At 35.2% G+C, this 19,972-nt stretch overlaps 1 protein-coding gene across 1 annotated transcript in view; it reads left to right on the top strand.

Annotated features, from left to right (window-relative positions):
• Positions 1 to 11,781, top strand: part of LOC131843100 (mucin-5AC) — a 62,505-nt gene extending 50,724 nt beyond the window's left edge. The window contains exons 3-14 of the mRNA XM_059191695.1: positions 607 to 752; positions 1,543 to 1,690; positions 2,059 to 2,172; positions 3,455 to 3,506; positions 4,261 to 4,406; positions 4,670 to 4,767; positions 5,787 to 5,941; positions 7,931 to 8,055; positions 9,025 to 9,116; positions 9,818 to 10,018; positions 10,478 to 10,687; positions 11,423 to 11,781. Coding sequence (XP_059047678.1) covers positions 607 to 752; positions 1,543 to 1,690; positions 2,059 to 2,172; positions 3,455 to 3,506; positions 4,261 to 4,406; positions 4,670 to 4,767; positions 5,787 to 5,941; positions 7,931 to 8,055; positions 9,025 to 9,116; positions 9,818 to 10,018; positions 10,478 to 10,687; positions 11,423 to 11,572 — 1,637 coding nt within the window. The 3' untranslated portion in view covers positions 11,573 to 11,781. The remainder of the gene's footprint in view (positions 1 to 606; positions 753 to 1,542; positions 1,691 to 2,058; positions 2,173 to 3,454; positions 3,507 to 4,260; positions 4,407 to 4,669; positions 4,768 to 5,786; positions 5,942 to 7,930; positions 8,056 to 9,024; positions 9,117 to 9,817; positions 10,019 to 10,477; positions 10,688 to 11,422) is intronic.
• The last annotated feature ends 8,191 nt before the right edge of the window (positions 11,782 to 19,972 follow it).

Here is a 19,972-nt window from a genome sequence, read left to right as displayed (position 1 = left end):
ACGGCCATTTGAGGTTTTGATGTTCGAATACTTCCAATGCTATTGTCCGCAGCTGCATTTAAACTTAATAGGACAAAAATGTAGGCGAGTGTAGAACACTCAAAACCCACGGCAGAACTTATCGAGCAGCTGAAGGTAAGCGCCTGCTCGACAGATGTGACTTTAGTTTGAGAGCACTGCCACAGGTTTGAACCGAGTTCGAACCAATTTGAATGGGACTAATCAGAATGACATAGTTTGTCACCATAATTCATCATTATTTCAGCCTGTATCTATCCACCACATGCAAATTTCCGCCTTTCGCATCCATCCACTCTCGGCCACCTTCGTGATGTCGTCGATCTTACAGGAGGACAAGGACTCCTCAGTACATATCCGCGACATAGGTTGTATTTTATATTCAAACTTGTAATTAGTTTGTTGGTTGGTTTGGTTCTTATTATACCTGTGCGCAAAGATATGCCCAGAGGTGGGGGGAAAGCTATGGGGCCCTAGGCGACGCGGTCAAGCGCAGAAAAGGAATGGGAGAGTTACCATGCTCTTCTCGCGACCCAATCCTAATAATTCTAACTGGCCCACAATAATCAGACTATTCTTCTATTACAGATATGATAAAAAGCGACCTACTGCCGAAGGGCAGCAAGCTAGACTCGTTGGGGCGCGGTTCCGGCTCCCGGGAGTACCACTACGAGTACAAAGAAGAGAAACACCCCTCCGGCAAATACGACAGAAAAGATCTACACACTGTTGAAGTAAGATAATGTTTGATTTCATTCAAATTCAAAAATCATTTATTCATGTAGGACATTTTAGCCGCTTATGAACGTCAAGTTTTTACATTATAATTTTTTTCCCTACCGTCCAGTTCGGTATATAGATCCAATTGAGAAGAACTGGCAATAAACTCAATTGAATTACTTTTTTTTAAAAATCCAGTTTATTTAGGTGTCTATGTCTAACATTAAATGAAAATCCCGAACATGAAAACTATTGCCATGCACGCTCGTCATTCAAGTTATCGTTTAGCGAGTAATAGGCCTTGCTCAGTAAATATGATTTAACAGATGTTTTGAATTTATTTAAGGGTAATTCCAATATATCCTTTTGTATCTTATTGTAAAATTTTATACCTATTCCCATAAAAGACCTATTGACTTTTTCTAAACGATACTTGAGGACAGCAAGTTTGTGTTTAAATCTAGTATTAATATTATGAATATTGCTGTTTTTTGGAATTCATAATTTAAGAGGAATATGTCCGAGTAGTCTATTCTATTATAGTCCGAAGAGTACTACTCTATTATAGTCAATATGAATATTCCTTTCGTTATTCTGAAAACTTGTTAATTTTCAATGTCTTGAACATTTTTTCAAATTTTGATTGTTCATACGAATGAGCTAAAGATCTGTGGTCTTTTTTTTTCGGAGTTATCAGTAACGTGTAATTCTAAAACTAACTTGATCCAACTAAATCTAAATAGCGTGAAACGATTACATCAGTTGCCTTATGCTGTGCATCGACTCATCTTCAATATATTACAGGAATACACAATTCCCCCGAAAACGGTGCCCAAGTCTTCAGAATCCAGTTCATATTACTACGAGAGGGAAGAGAGGGAGCTGCCGGCACTTAATGGGTCCACTGGCACCAGGACTTACAACTACGAGACTGTCACTAATTCAACGCCAGGTAATTGATACAAAAAAAACCAGAGGTACCTCATCTGGCTCTGTGGTCACTACCAACTTATTATCCTCTTTGTACAGTTGAATTTTATAAATAACTAGTGCAGAAAGCCAATTTTTTTTAAAGATTAAAGATACATTAATTATTAATGTGAATATTGGAGGGGAAATGGAATTGTTGGTAATGTGGACTGATGACCCCATTTCTAGCAATTTGTGGTACATTGTCAAATTGACCACCACTCGGTTTCCCTTGGAAATCAACCTTATGAATTCCTCGTGAATTCGCAATTATATTGTGGAATCACCTTCCAGCGTGGTATTTCTGATATGATATCGTATCATATTTCAGCAATTATATTTTTATTTCAGGGTATACGAAAGTGAAGAGTTCCAAGGTAACGAAGGACCTCTCGCACAACGTAGAGGAATTGGATTCACTTCTGGACGATCTGCAGAAGGACCAGGAGAGGCAGTTATATAAAAGTATGTAGTCACTTTTTTATAGTTATACTAGCTGGCCCGCGCAACTTCGTCTGCATTACACTACTCAATTTACTTCATTTCTTTTTAAATTACAACCTATATGTTATTCTGATGCATAAGCTATAATACTGTAAAGTTACATCAAATCCGTTCAGTAACATCCATACTCACAAACTTTCGCGTTTATAATATTACTAGCTTTTGCCCGCGACTTCGCTCGCGTTAATTTATCATCTTAAGGGTGGAATTCATCAAAATCCTTTCTTAGGGGATACCTACGTCATAGTAGCTTTATGCATGTAAAGTCTCAGCCCGATCGGTTTGAAATTGACAAAGTTTCTTACAAATTTTCGTCCCCTATTTTATCCCCTTGGGTTTAGAATTAATCAAAATCCTTTGTTAGCGGATGCCTACGTCATAACATCTACCTGCATGCCAAATTTCAGCCCGATCCGTCCAGTGGTTTGGGCTGTGCGTTGATAGATCACTATGTCAGTCACCTTTGAGTTATATATATTTAGAATAAGATTAAGATTAATAATTATACTTTTCTATACCCCCAAATATCACCTCCCCGTAATCTCCCGTAATCAACTTGACCATCATTAGAAATAAACATACCTTCTTCCCATGAATAATAATAGAGATCTCTATTATTATTGAGCCCGAGGCTACATACAATACATCAGTGAAAACCGCACCCAATTCGGTTAAGCCGTTTTTACATTAACGCACAAACGCACAGACATAAAGAAAAAAATATATACAATAAAAGTGATAATATTATTACGCTAAATATCCTGTTTATATAATACTAGCTGTTCCCAAAAAACGTTGTTTTGCCTTAAAAAAAAAATTTTAGGGGTGGACTACCCCTAACATTTAGGGGAATGAAAAATAGATGTTGGCCGATTCTCAGACCTACGCTCACAAAATTTCATGAGAATCGATCAAGCCGTTTCGGAGGAGTATGGGAACGAAAACTTTATATATAAAATTAGTTGTGCCCGCGGTTTCACTCACATGTTTATAGCCTATATGTTATTCTAATTTATAAGCTATATTACTGTAAAGTTTCATCAAAATCCGTTCAGTTTTTGCGTGATAGAGTAACAAACATCCATCCATACTCACAAACTTTCGTGTTTATAATATTAATAATAAGATAATAAGTTGTAGTACAAATTTAAACAACTGTAAAAAATTCTTAAAACAGTGTAAATTATACACAAAACTACAATAAAATTATAGTTATACTAGAAGAAGTTTTATATTGTTTCAGGTGGATACACCTCCGACACCGCTGAAAGCTCATCTTTCGACTACAGGCGAGGGTGAGTTAATAAATTAAACATTATAAATACATTAATATGCATTTTTAACATGTAAGTATGTTTGTTAATTATAATTCGCCACTTGCGATCTCAGTTTCCCTTATTGTAAATATACCTATATAACTGGCGTTAACTTCGCCATATATAGATTTGACACCTACGTAGTATAAAAAAATTACCCGCGGCTTCTCTCGCATTGAGTCCATTAAGTAAAAAATATTAGTTTTTTTTAATAAAAAGTATCCTATGTTCATTCTAATACCTCCAAGAACATGTGTACAAAATTTCATGATGATCAGTTCAGTAGTTTTTGCGTGAAAGCGTAACAAACATCCCTACTTTTACAGTTATTATATTAGTAAGGAACTATGGATTTGTGTATTAAAGCGTATATAAATAAACTAGCTTTTGCCCGCGGCTTCGCCCGCGTTAATTTATCCCCTTAGGGGTGGAATTTATCAAAATCTTTTCTTAGGGGATGCCTATGTCATAGTAGATTTATACATGCAAAGTCTCAGCTCGATCGGTTTAAAATTTACAAAGTTTCATACAAACTTTCATCCCCTATTTTGTCCCCTTGGGGGTAAAATTAATCAAAATCCTTTCTTAGCGGATGCCTACGTCATAACATCTACCTGCATGCCAAATTTCAGCCCGATCCGTCCAGTGGGTTGAGCTGTGCGTTGATAGATCACTATCTCACTCACCTTTGAGTTATACATATTTAGATATATTCTACCCTCATGTCATGCAGGACTCCACTAAAGGCTCCCTCCAGTGGGTACTCCACGTTGCGTCACGAGGAACGCGTGGAATCGTCCTCATGGGGGTCCAGCCCGCCGCCTACAGTCTCCCGAGCGGCCGAGGTGCGACAGGAGATGTATCGAGAAGAGAAGACAGGTTAGTTATAATTTTTTTTTGTATATTACAAGTCTACTTACCATTCCTCTAATCGAGGACGTTAATTTTTTTTTATTGAATACCAAAAAATATTTATTTTATTTAATTATTTATGAAAAAATAAAGTGCTGTCAGGAATAATACTTTGGTGATCAATTACCTTTACTATTAATTACAAGTTACAATACAGTACTAGGCCATTTCTGACTAATTCTGTATATACTGATAATTATGGTATTTTGAATAAACAATATATTTCACAGAGTCGCGTGTGGTACCGTCGCAGATATCACCAGCTGTGCCACAGATCGTACCACCAGCCGTCTGCTCCCACTGCCACCAACAACCCAACACCGGCACGGTGAGTTCATTTATTACTTTTTTTTTCGGACTACTCTAATGCTGTTGGCCGCAGCTGGCCTTTACAGCTTCACCGGACGATAGGGGGCGAGTGCAGATGGCACTCCAAACCCGCGGAAGGACTTATGGAGCGGCTGAAGGCCAACTCCCGCCTGAGGGATACGACTTTAGTCTGAGGGCACCGCTAGGGGTTCGATCCTCGGCTCAGGCCGTCGTAATATCGATCCCCGTTTGAATTGGACGGGGGATCGATCGGAGGGAGGACTATACTACCAATACCATCTATATTATAGGACTGAGTTCAAAGATGTTGTCTTCGAGGATTTCTATAAAAAATATATTTTCACACAGCGCCAAATAATAAATTAGTGCTAGTTGACAGTTTGTATTCACATTTCAACTTAAAAATGAAAGTTACTACAATTATTTAAAAGAGCAACATGCAAGTTTCCTGCTCCTTCCTCTTGATATGAGACAGGTTTATGAATAGTAGATTAAAAAAAACTGAGACTACAAAAATAATTAAAATTAGGTTTATTAGAAAAAAATCTATTAATTCTATTCCATTTCATTCAATTTCATTCTATTCCGTTCTATTCCATTCTATTCATATTCCATATTTGACGGCCTCGGTGGTCTAGTGGTTTGGCACACCGCCTTACTTCCGATGATCTTACTATACTTTCCGATGATCGCGGGTTCGATTCCTCGCACGGCACATACATTTATATTCATGAGTATGATTGTTTGTATTGGTATGGTCTTTTCTATGTATGTATGTATGAATATTATATACGAAAAAATATATCTATGTATTTGTATCAGTTATCTAGTACCCATAACACAAGCTTTAGCTAGCTTAACTTGGGTCTAGATGGCGCTGTATGAATTGTTCTGAGATTATTATTCCATCTATTATATTCTGTTCTATTCCATTCCATTATAGTTATCCTATTCTATTCTAATAATTGTTGTATACCATCAAGAAACTACAATATAAAACCTAGTTTATGTCGATAGTTGTCCCGTTCAAGCACGCCCATGAACAAGGTGACTACGACTGTGAAGACGTACACATACGAGGTGCCTGCAGACCAGGACCCCACCACCGTACCGTTACCGTCGCACGCTGACCACCAGCACACGTATGTCAGCCGTGCTGAGAATCTGCGCACGTGAGTACTTCTCATGAATGACTATCTACTCGCTCCGGCTTCGCACGGGTGTACATGTATTATATATATAAACCTTCCTCTTGAATCACTTCAATCCGTAGCGTGGTTTTAAAGATTTAAGCATACAGCGACTTTGTTTTATACTATGTAATGATGTCTAGTACAGACTCTTTGATACGTTTTACGAGGATGGTCGGATAACCATAAACTTATGTTAATTAACTCATTGTTAAAATCTATCTATTAAAAGATAACGCTTCAAAATCCGTAGCGTGGTTTTAAAGATTTAAGCATATTTTAGATGATAAATTTGACGAAATGTTTTATTAATTTTATATTGTTGTGCATATACTTAAGTTGTAGTTTTTGTATTATTATGACATCATTCTTTTTTATTATTGTTTAACATTTAAATTTAATATTTTATTGTAGCATTTAAATATATTGTATGCCATCTAGGCTAAACATGTCGGACAAATTCCTTGTATGTATATCATCTACTTATGTAATCACGCATGTTTTACAAATAAAGAATCTTGAATCTTGAATCTTGAATCATACATAGGGACGGACGGACAGCGACAGCGAGTTTATTTTATACTATGTAATAATAATAAAACTCTTTATTGTGCATAAAAAAAACAAATAATTACTAAAAAGAAAAAAAAACAATAGACGGCCTAATCCCTCAAAGCAATCTCTTAATAATGGAATGGTGCTGTGCTAACGGTGGAGTTGTGGCTACCGAAAATAAAAATATCGGATCGTTACCCACAACTCCACGTGTTGTGGGTAATATCCCCTTGCGCCTCCCGGACCGTGTGCGTTCGGTACAAAATAACAGTTACATTACCATATCGTGGTTCCCTGTTTCCTAGAAACTATCATCATCTGCTGCTTTCTTATCCCATTTATTTGTGGTCGGCGTAATATGTTTTTCTCTTCCATTCATCCCTATTCGTAGTCATCGCGTTATTTACTTCCTTTCTTACCATATCATCTTTCACACAGTCCATCCATCTCTTTTTCGGCCTTCCTCTGCCCTTATAACCATCATTATCACTATTAAATTCACAACAGCAATCATTGTCCTACTGACGCTACGCTATAACCGTGCCGGCCGAATAGTTTGGTGTACATAAAGCACCACATCCATATGTAACACCTTCCTTAAAATATTATCCTCATTCCTACGCATTACATGTCCATACCATGATAGACGATTACTCTACAACCTCTCTGATACCGGCGCCGCTTTCATACTTCTTCTAATGTATTCATTCTTTATCTTATGATTATCTTGTTGAGGTGGATGTGTGGTGTGACAAGAATGGTCACACCCCACATCCACCTCAACATTCGCATTTCAGTTGCATGCAGTCGTCTTTCATCTCTCTTGTAATATGTTTGCTGGAAACCATCGTGATAAATTCATAGTGAATTTACCACAGACTCACCTTACCTCACCTTATACTCATCCTGCACTAGTGTCCCGTCAGTATACCGTTACCGCAGGCAAACGCACCACTCCATTATCACCCATTAAAAAAATGCCACACACGTATAAGACAACAAATAAGTGAACACTTCAATTTTTATTTATTCATATTTATACAAATGATCTGGCTATGCTTTTACGAAGCAGTAATCGTGAGTTCTAGTTCACTAGTTCACTGTTGGTCCTTTACCATCTATACCAGAGGTTCCCTAACTTTTTTGTGTCGTAGACCCCTTGCCATATTTTTCGGTTTTGGGTAGAACCCCAATTCTTATTTGTATTGATTTTTTCATTATTCTTACCTGGTATTGATTTTTTGTAACTTTCTAACTTTAGTAAAGTTTCGTGTTAAAAATATAAAGTAAAAACAAGATGACCGCTGTCGTAGACCCCTTGCAGTCTGTCATTTGCCCCTGGGGGACGATATAGGCCAATTTGGGAATCACTGATCTATACCATTTCAAAGTTTGACCATAACCACTTACTTGCAGATCGTCATCAAACACACTGCAGCCGGCCCCGGTGCCCGTGGGCCCTACAGGTCCCGGTGGCTGCCAGCACTGCTCGCACTGCAACTCACACATCCGGGAGTACAGACAAGTGGCCACCACCGATGGTGAGTTTATTTAAGGATTTGACGGCCCCGGTAGTCTAGTGGTTTAGCACACCGTTTTACTTCTGGTGGTCTCGGGTTCGATTCCTCGCTCGGTGCACACAGTATTCATCAATATGTTGTTTGTATCGGTCTGGGTGTTTTCTATGTATATTATGTATGTATTTATTAAAAATAAAACATATATGAGTATTTATGTTAGTTATTTTAAAAATTATTTTCAGTGTACCAAATAAACAATTTTCTTTATTTCTTTCTTTTTCTTTATTTAGTATCCATAACATAAGCACTGCTTACCATGGGACTAGATGGCGCTGTGTTAATTGTCCAAAGTTATTTATTTATTTAAAGTAGATTTTGCCAAGCTGAAGAGGAAACGCCACTACACATCCTATGTGGTTGTAGCTCACTCATGTAGAAACTAAATATCTCCTTTGGAAAGTTTACACTCTATCCTGAGGAGATAAAACCCATCGCTCCTAAGAATATCCTTCAATTCTTGTCCCTGACGGGTCTAGGTAGCGAACTCTGAAAAAGGGCGAGCACAATAGATTTACGTAGGTCGCAGTGCTACAGGTCTAAGCCCCTGACAATAGCCCTAACCCCTCAATAAAATAAATAGGGATTTGATGTAAGGGATTGTTAATAATGAGGCTATTAACCCCATTGGCAATATACTATGTCAAGTCGACCTCTACGTGGATTGGAATTTAATTAGCCCATCGTGTGGAATTTACTCTAAATTGACTACGATGGATTCCAGAGGGATTCGCGTGGAGGTCGACCCGACAGAATCCATTGCTAATAACGGTATAAATTAACAAACTAGTTCACATTACTAACCACCCCTTTAGTTATTTAATAAAGCTAAATTACTTTCAACGCGTAATTCTTATAGGTAACTCGAAAACAACTGTAACAATATGATTTTTTGAAGGTTGTGTACATATGTTTGTCTGTTTGTCATTGCAGAACACACGAACGAGCGCGTGGTATACCCGACCCCAGCCAACGAGACCAAGCTGCTGACACCGCACGATCCGCACCCTGGACATACGACTTATGTGAGTTGTTTCGTTTCATATATACACATATATACGGAAACTTCGAATTTAGACCATTATTCTGAACTAAATTCATTCATTCATAATTTAAGAGCTACGCTCTTGTCGGTGGAGCTCTTGCCACTTTCCGCGATCTTCCATCATGCTCTTTAATTCTTGATACGACAGGACTCCCATTTTGTCCTTAAAATTCCTCCTCTGAACTAAAAAGACTAAAAAGCAGGGGTAATTCATTCCGTAAAATTTAATTTTTTTTTCTTTCATTTTTTACATAAAATCATGAAATCTGTTGTATTATGTCATAATGTAAAATAATAATATTTTATAGTGAAATATTAAAAATATGCGTGATGTAAATCTGTATATGTATATGCGCGATTAAATCCTACTGAACTAATAAACAGATTTTGTTCATATTTTATAGGTATACTCGGTAGGTGTGAAAATATGTCGTTATCTCATTTTCTAACTAATATTCAATACCTAAATGATGTGGGTGGCCCACTAAAAAAATACCGGGTACAAATGTTTTCAAACCATCCTAAAACCGTCAAAATATACACACAAAATTTTAGTCAAATCGGTCCAACCGTTTGGGAGGATTTAGGTGACAAACACACGCATAAGAATTATATACAATAATACATATTATTATCCAATACTGTATTTAACGACCAATTTATTTTGTTTTTATTCATTAGAGCCCAACGACATACAAGTACAGCGAGACGACATACTCGTCGCAGAACTCGACGCAGCGTTACCCGGGCACGGGTCCCCGGGGCCCCTCGCCGTCCCCCTCCCCCACCCCGGGGCCCTTCCCGCGCCCCTCCACGCCCTCCGCCGGCACGCAGCAGCCGCCCAAGAAGCTGGACGACCTGCTGGCTGACTTCCCTGAAGCGGTTAGTATGACTTTTTAAATAACTTCAATATAACATTCTAACATTCGAATGTACTTCTATTTTATTAAAATACTCACATAACTACTTATAAATAATACTAGATACCCAGGGTGGGTATATAAACCTTCCTTTTGAATCACTGAATCTATTGCTGAAAACTGCATTAAAATCCGTTGCTTAATTTAAAAGATCTAAGCGAAAAAACAGCGGATTCGACTTTGTTTTATACTATGGGAAGATTTACAGAGAACCTCAATAACAACCTTTCCGGCACAGACTAATTAAAAAAAAAAACGCTGATTACCTACGTTTACAAACTTATAGATTATTGCGCAGCCGTAGAAGCAGCCTACCCGTCGGAAGTAAATAGCACTGAGACCGTCAATATATCATCAATATATCATGTATATCACGTCAATATATCATGTATAAAGAAAAAAATTGTCCATTTATTTACAGAGATACCCAACGCAACCGGACGGTCTTGTCCGCCGTAAGGTAGAGGTGACACACGAGCGGTCTACTCAAGAGCAGAACAACACCGCTGCCGGCCCAGTCAGGCCGCTAGTGCCCGCCGGCGGCAGCAAGAACGTGGCAGGCCCCGCGGTCTACTACCCGCCGGGGCACACGCCTTTTGTGAAGAAAGAAGCTGCTGGTTACCAATCTAGTGTGAGTGTACCCTTTTATATATTACAAATTGAATGAAACCAAAATATTGTTATTCATGTCGGTCTATTACAGACTCAATTACAGGCTCAATGATCACGTCCTCCTCTCTGTATGAAGAAAGAAAGAAAGACGAGTTTATTGAGAGAGGACGATGAGTCGTCCTCTCTCAATAAACTCGTCTTTCTCTCTCAATGAACTCGTCTGCCTCTCTGAATGTACTTGTCTTCCTCTCTTAATGAACTCGTGCTCCTCTATTGATGATGATGATTAAGGAAGTACGCAGCCGCTTGTGCTAACGGTATACGCTAGCGGGGGATGACAACATTGGAATGAAGTCAGGTCAGTTAGCATATCGTGATAATTTCACCAAGAATTTATCACGATGGGTTCCAGAAGAAACTACGTGGAGGTCAACCTGACCCCATTGTCAGTGTACCATACGTTGATAATGGATTATCAACTGTCATCAGTTAATACATTTTTTATGGACGATATTGAAATAATGCACCGCCGGCGCCAGTGGAGGATGATAATATGAAAATGAGGTCAGGTCAGTTAGTCCATCGTGACAAATTTATCAAGAATTTATTACGATGCCAGGAATAGGGATATCACCAGGTAGAACCGCGTGGATGTCAACCTGACATGGTACATTGCTGGGATGGTCAATAAGATCCTTAACCTACATTGTTCCAATCAATCCCCTCTCCACCCTAATGTTACTGTTATGTGCAGGCGATGCAAGGTGGCGGCGCGTACGCATCCGGCCGAGGCATGTACGAATACGAATCCGGGGCGCGAAGCAAGGAGAAGCACTCTGAGAAGAAGACCGCAGTACCGATCTGCCTGCCGCTCTGCTGCGCGATGCCGTGCGTCATCATGTAACCTGCGTACCTTCTCACTGTAGGGATGTGAATACATTCTCGATTATAGAAAACTTTCATCGATTTTAAGATAATAAATCGATTAATCAATATACGATTTTATTCATCCAACGTAGTGATCTAATAAACATAGGATCAATTTAATGACTTTACAGCTATAAAAATCACTTGAGGATCTAAATAAACAAAATCAACTTGTGGCCTTAAAAATAATAATAAATCACTCACAGATGAAAGGCCCAAAATCTGGTGTAAATATTTTTGCCTGATATTAACTGATAATGCCCAAAAAATCGATTATTTTTTATTCGATTCAATAAATCGACTCTTCATGTAAAATGTCACATCCCTACTTAATAGTAGGCATGCAACAGCAATAAGCTGGACTAAGTAATTAATAGTTGGACTGGATAAAACACGAATACACGATACATTGTTTTTAAAACTTATGTTCATTTTACAGTAATATAGTTCTTATAGTTTGTGTGAATACAAGAATCTCAATACTTCTTCAAGAGATAGTATATGGGAGCTTGGGACAATCTAGATTAATCTTTTTAATGGATGATAATGATATGGTTTACCCGCCTGCGCTAATGATTTACGCTGGCGGGGCACCAGTGGAGGATCATAGGATGAGCATGAAGTCAGGTCAGTTAGCCCATCGTGGTAAATTTACTAGGAATTTATCACGATGGTTTCCAGGGGGAACCGTGTGGATGTCAACCTGACATGGTACATTGCTAGCAATGGTGTTATCAGTCCATATAACTAACAATTCCCTTTCCCCTAATCTAGATTGGTTATAAACTAAACGTTTGTATATACATTGGCATATATGTTTTACATCTAGGTATATGTTGGTTGCCTTTTACAACATAGGTTAATCTTAGGTTTCAAAATCTGCCATTGAGTAATTGTTATTTTATTATTTTGTCACATTTATGTTTGGGGCATACATAAATTGTCACCCAAATTGTAGACGACCCTAAACATCAAAGGTCAATGGTCAAGAAATGTCACTGTCACTATTCTACTGTTATTTTAAATAATACGAAACGATGATAATTATTAGATACTTTTATTAAGAATTCTCTCAAACAATATATCAGTAAAGGTTACAGGATTTTGACGTTCGGTAACATATCGAAATAGATGCGTTCAGAAATCACGATACATAACACACTCCCGGGGGAGAAATTAGATTATGTGGCAAGTGATGGGAATAGTCACAAGTTTTGTGACGAATTCAAAATCTACATTAATCTGTTAATTAATTTATCTTTCAACAAAACTAATGTTTATAGATTATTTATAGTTCTTTATATTTAAATAGTATAAAAAGCGACGGCGCTGTCTGTTCGCTTATATCTTCTTAATCACTGAGGATTTTAATGCAGTTTACAGCAACAGATAGAGTAATTCATTCGAGGAAGGTTTATATCTATAACACATGTATACCCGTGCGTAACCAGGACGGGTAGATAGTATATAATAAAAATGAAATGGTAAATCATAATTATTTAGGAAATTTCAGTTTTATGAATACTGCCCTTCGACGTCGTATGTTTACATTGTATAACTAATATTGTATACGTTATATATAAACAAATTATATAGGCACCTACTCGCAAGTAATTTCTAATGAATCTCAAACCGATATTATTTTATTAGTTATTAAATAATGTTTATATTTGTCCAATTTTATTATGTACGTAACTAACAAGTGCCATTATCGTTATTGCAAGGACTTTAATACTTTGTATAAATTAATTGTAATTTTATTATTATTAATAAATTATATTAACTGATATCTCGTCTTTTATTCTATTAATTTAGACTAGTTTTATCCTGCTTATGCTATTGTAACGCAATGAATTATCACCTCGCTGTAGCGTTATATACTATGTGACGAGGTGTCGTTTCATTTACTTATTTCCTGTATATATAGATAGTAAGTATACTCTGTGTAATAATTGAATAACATTAGCAAGATTTGATAGTGGCACAAGGCTTATTATATTAGTAACGCGTACACTCAACGCGGACTGAGTTTAAATATTTCATTTGCCGTTTGTTATGGCTTATGTCAAATACTCTAATGCTTAACGGATTTAGTTATTAGCGACAAATATTGGGTTTTTTCTATACAAATTAAGATTGCAACCGTGTGAAGTCGGGACGAGTCGCCAGTTGAAGATAAAAGAGAAACATTGGGTATATTGAGGTTGCACCCGCGTTAAACGCGAGTGGGTAGCTAGTCTGAAATAAAAGAAGATATCGTAATAAAAACACATATATTTTGCTTTATTTTACCAAAAATTTGGATCAAGTCCAAGAAGGCAGTCTGCGGGTTACATAACCGTCGCTCTATACTATACAAGCTCCTCGCCAGGGTTCACCCGCGCTTACGCTTAAGGCCTTTTGGTTCTGTGCCTCATTCAGTGGATCTGTCTTATAACAAAGTAATATAGAACTATAAGTTACATTTACAAGTGGCAAAGAGAGCAACTGCGCTTGAAAACAAAAAATAATACAACTAAAATTAGTCAACTGATTTTCAACAGTAAAGTTTTAGACATAGGGCATATAATTGTGTACGCATAAATTTAAAATATTAATTAAAAAAATAATTTCTCAACTGTCTAAAGATAATAAAAAAAAACTAAAATACTGAGAATATTAAATTGAAATTACTTCTTAAAGATACATTCTAACACAATCAATAATTAGTAAATAAAAAAAAGGTGTCAATGATATTCATCATTCATTGCTAAAACTAACCGGAATAAACTAGACTAATTCTGTTAGTCGTAGCTCGCCGGGCGACTGTCGAGCAACTATAAAACCATTGGGCTCAATATAAACTAATCAGATTACGCACTGGGCCCAAAATCGAAAGAATCTACAAAAATAAGCGTACACAAATACCAGGATTCTAAAACCTAACAACAAAAAAAAACTGTGATACATACATTTCACATTCGTGGTCTTAACTTCCAAACATATAACGAAACTTGTTAATAATTCATTTTTACTTATTGTATTATATACACAGTGATATGATTATGTAAAGTAAAATCTTTGAACCACACTCAATATAATACTGGATTAATTATAAAGAAAAAACAAATTTTAGGAAAATTCAGATTCACTTTTCAAGTCTACTTAAAAATAATTTTTTTTTTGAGTCAATAACAGAAATGTATTGAGAGAGATATAAAAAAATATTAAAATTAGTTGCAATCGAAATTGCCTTAGAGCATTCAAAATTATTGAGAAACTCTTAATATTAGTATATTTAAAGTTTATTTTTGTACACTGTAACGAAAAACAGTCAGGAGTTGGCCTTCAGCCGAAAGAAGTCCGGTGAAGCTGTAAAGGCCAGCTGCGGCCAACAGCATTAGAGTAGTCGGAAAAAAGAAAAAAATATGTCAACTCAACTGTCTCCACTGTTACCATTAAAATATATATTATACGTTGTTTTACAATAAAAACGAGTATATGATTTTCAGTTTTCATTTTAATACACTAAAATGAAAGCTGAAACCATATACTCGTTTTTGTTGGAAAACAATTTATACACGATGCTAAAATCGGGGCAATATCTGAGCAGTGGTGGGAAGAGCTCTAGATCATCTCGTGTGTACTCAAATCTTCAGGAAGAATAATAATAATTGTTACAATCTTTGTTATACTATGTAGGTGACAAACGAGCATACGGCCCATCTGATGGTAAACGGTTATCTATGAACGCCAGAGGTGTCACGTAGGTCCGTGTTGCCGACTCTGGAATTTGCGTACACACGACGTCGAACTTTATTCCAGATAAGTAAAGTTTATATTACGTAGGTTACTTAAGTCGGACCTATTATTATTAATACACAATTTAGATCTTTGTTTAGCCACTCTTATTACTAACTAGAGTACCGACTTCACCTGAATTAAACAATCTACACAATATAAACTTAATTCATCTAAAACAACGTATTTGAAAATGGGGAGTTTTTATCAAATGGGTAATGGATATTCTAGAGATTACCCGGATATTTCTACATACATACCGAGGCTTACAAAATCGACACTATAACATTACCCCCTTACTTGAAAAAACTTTCAGTACAGCTTAATTCAATTTAAAAGATACTGTAATAGTAAATAAGTTTTGTGGAAGGTTGCAGTATTTATTACTATGGAGATTTTGGCATACATATAAAAAAATGTATTTATTTTCAGATAATTATTTTCTAAACTATAAGTTTACGTATTCTTTGGCGTATGCTCTAAGGCGTTATTTCAAATACAATTTATAATTGCGAATTTATCAATTAATTTGATATTATACAAAATAGCGAATCAATTATGTGATTATAATTGGCGAAAAAAACACAATTATTAAATTTTTTATAATGATTTCAGATTGCTTTTTAACTGAAAATACGAGACAAAACACTCAATGCAACACTGGAACTCGATTATATAAGTATGTTAATAACAATTCCCATTTAAAACTGATTGAACTCCTTTTTATTTGCAGTTATGTACGGACCATTTCACAGTTGCAACTCAGCTCGCATCTGCAGCTCTCAAATAGTTCATACATTATTGCAAACCAATCAATATTAATATTATAAACGCGAAAGTTTGTGAGTATGGATGGATGTTTGTTACTCTTTCACGTAAAAACTACTGAACGGATTTCGATGTAATATTACAGTAATATAGCATCAGAATAACAGGCTATAAACTTCGCGCGAGTGAAACCGCGGTCACAGCTAGTCTGTTATAATTACCAATTGTTACTAACATAATTACATAATTAAACCGTTATATTTATAAAAGCAACGTAATCCTAAACGCAGTGGTTTCACCACCGTAAATGAATAAACTAAAAAAAACTTCAATCATACAAAATCATAACTTAACTGACACGCGTGTGGTATATTTTTGTATTATGCCTTTCTGTACAATTTGATATTCTTTGGATATGTTTTGATTGTCGGAGAAAATCAATTATTTATTTATTATTTTTATTACAAAATTTATAATACCTACTTGAATAGAAAATCTACAGAATATCGAAGTGAGATTAAATAAAATTTACACATTAAAAATTTTTAACAGTTCCGTAGTTTATAATGTAACAAAATTTATATTGATACCAATACCTATATATTCAAAATATATCTATTCACAATATATGTACAAGTTTTTATGTTATCTAATTCAACGGAACCTTCAAATATTTTTAATGTATTAATTTTCAACTTCTTTCATATGAAATTTCATCCTTCATTAATTATAAAAAAAGAGAAGATACAGTAAATGGTAAACAAGCAGACAGCCACTTTATGGTGAGTGGTGACGGTCGCCTATATACATGAACAGCACAACACTATGTTCATCACGTTATCACGTAATTTTTTGCAAAGTCAGTTAAATAACTTAGATAATATTAGTACCATGTAAAAAAAATGTACTAGCATTCATTGCGCCAAATTAATATATCCGTATACTATTTTAACGGAGAGTTTTTAATTTTAATTATTTAAAAAAATATATTTTCCCGCCAATGTTCTACAAATTAAAAAAAATATAGTGCCGACACCAAATAATATGCTAAAAGCAAGCCAATGATGATATTTACACCAATTTTTTTGTCATATAGTTTCGACGTGAAAATTGACAAAGCAAAATATTAACTAGCGAATCGTCCCGGCTTCACACGGACGCATTATAAATCTTTGAATTTCTCGACTTGTTCTGTACTATAACACACATGTATTATACATATAAACCTTCTCCTTGAATCACTCTATCTATTGTTGAGAACTGCATTAAAATCCGTTGCATAATTTAAAAGGTCTAGGCGAAAAGACAGCGGCGGCAACTGTTTTATACTGTAAGTTTAAAGTACTGTATCTTCTCTTAATTATAAAATTTTATCTAAACTTATAAAAATAATGTCATTGCAAGATTGTTAACATAGTGGCACTAAAATAATTGGCACATATAGACAGACCCACCGAATCTCGGCGCGGCTGCAGCCCGCTATGCCACGCCCAACGGCCTGATGGCTGATACAAAACCACCGGTATATACGGGCCACAACCTTTACTCTCATAACTTTACTTGCAACTTTAACAAGTAAAAGACATTGCAATCTGTGTGATATTTTTTTTATTACAAAGATGTATTGCTGTTTTTTTTTTTAATACAAACAGCTATTGTTTGTATATATTAATAGCAACATGTTTTTATATATTTTTTTTATTCCTAAAAGGTTTCGCGCGATTTTGCTCATGTTTGGTGTCATTTCACTTTTTTTTTAATTTATTTTTTTATTCCACAGATTTTACTTTCCAGAGACAAGTTTAAGATTTATAAATGATTAATAACTCTATAAGTACGTTCTTGCACTGTAGTCAAGATGTATTTTTACAGATAGTAATTAAAAATAATAGCAATATGCATTTTATCATTTGAGTATTAGTTGATAGGAGTATGCTTGTAAAGGCGTCGAAATATTGGTAATATGTAAAAATGATGCTCAAATTGGGTGATGAGGGAATTGAGGTGACCTTGAATTGGGGGGTAGAGTCAATATAAAAATTTAAATAATAAATATTTAATGGAAGTTACCTCTCATTGAGCAAGTAAAATCTTTATTGGTAAAGATTATTGAAAAATATAAATCTTATTGATTTATTGTAATATTAAAACGGAAGACATTGAAATTTTTTTAAGGTTATATTTGGATACAAAGATAATCATGACTTTCTCCCATTTAATAATCGAATTTATTAATAATAATTTGTAAAATAAATCGTCATTTATTTTACAAATTATTATTTTTCTCTTGTAACTGAAAGGTGTAACTATGCTGGCCTGTAATTGTTTTATTATATAACGAGATACTCGCCCCGGCTTCGCACGGGTCTACATGTATCATATATAAACCTTCCTCTTGAATTACTCTATTTATTTAAAAAAAACCGCTTCAAAATCAATTGCGTAGTTAAGATTTAAGCATACATAGGGGCAGACAGACAGGGACAGCGACTTTGTTTTACTATGTAATGATAAAATAATTGCCGAGGATGATGATGATGATGATGATGATGACGATGAGGACAAATTATAGAGGATGATTGATCACATTTGATCATGTGAACTCGCCATGGAAACCAATTACAATCCAATGATATTGGATTACACCGTTTCGGATCTTTTCACCTTCTTGAATTATACATTATCATTCATTAATATTTCATGTATGTGACATTGGCACTGATTTCAGTATAGCACCTAATTGAATTAAAAAAAAATATTACAAAAATGACTCAATCTCTGCGTATACTACCCACAGATTTTTAATTTAGTACAAAAATGAATGATATTCTAAATCAACATTTACAGCATTATCATTGTAAATTAACGCGACGAAAACCACGGTATACTGTTAGTATTTCCCACATATACACCTCACAGATTGCAAGTCCTTTATCAATAATATTTTACAATGAATAATAATAATCATTTTTTCTTTATTATGTTATAATCATAACTTTGTATGGTCATTTGGACATTATATGTTGCAAGTATTATATATTATTGATATTTGAAAGAATGATATAGCAATATATATGTATAATATACAATTGGAACTCCTATTATTATTAATTACCTAATTTCATCCATTTCATAAATCACAATCGGTAACAATCAATACGAAAGTTGGAGATTTTTTTTGTCTTATTTTGAATCCTATACAAATAATAGGTGGATCGGAGTTAAATGTGAGTTTAATTAAGCTCTGCGACCGTTAGCTTCAACTGACGGAATGTAGCTAACGTCTAAGTAATCGTTAAATGTAGGTTACTTATAGATTTGGCCACAGTATCAATTTACTTGCTAAAATTTATCGAACTTCGTCTTGTAGATATACAAAAATTTTAAATCATTTATAATTTCAAATTAATATCTTATCATTAAATGCTTATGAAAGTATATACGGTACTTATATAATAAATGATTCTTGATAAACTCTGAAACGGCTGGCTCGATTTTGATGGGACTTTCACTCGCAGAATGCTAATGTTATAAGGAGTAACTATAATGTTCCATCAATGCTCAGTCAGCGTAAGCTTTTGGCACAGGTAGGTGCACTTACTTATTGGTGCAGTTGCATATTCATTACAAAAAAGCTTTGAAATTCATGGCTTTAAGAAATTAATAACCCTAACAAGTAAAAAGATACTGTGCTAGAAATCAGAAATCAACCTTATATTCAGCGAGATAAAATTCATAATATGGAATAGAGATCTATACTGTTTCATTTGTATTTTTAAATTTCACAACACTGATGTCAATACAGATAAGAGTTGAGCAAATTCATCTC

Source organism: Achroia grisella, unplaced genomic scaffold (assembly GCF_030625045.1).
Source record: "Achroia grisella isolate CSIRO2021 unplaced genomic scaffold, CSIRO_AGI_Agris_v1 utg2786, whole genome shotgun sequence".
Taxonomy (NCBI): domain Eukaryota; kingdom Metazoa; phylum Arthropoda; class Insecta; order Lepidoptera; family Pyralidae; genus Achroia; species Achroia grisella.
Note: the sequence above shows the minus strand (reverse complement) of the source record. Positions and strands in the feature narration are given on the sequence as shown.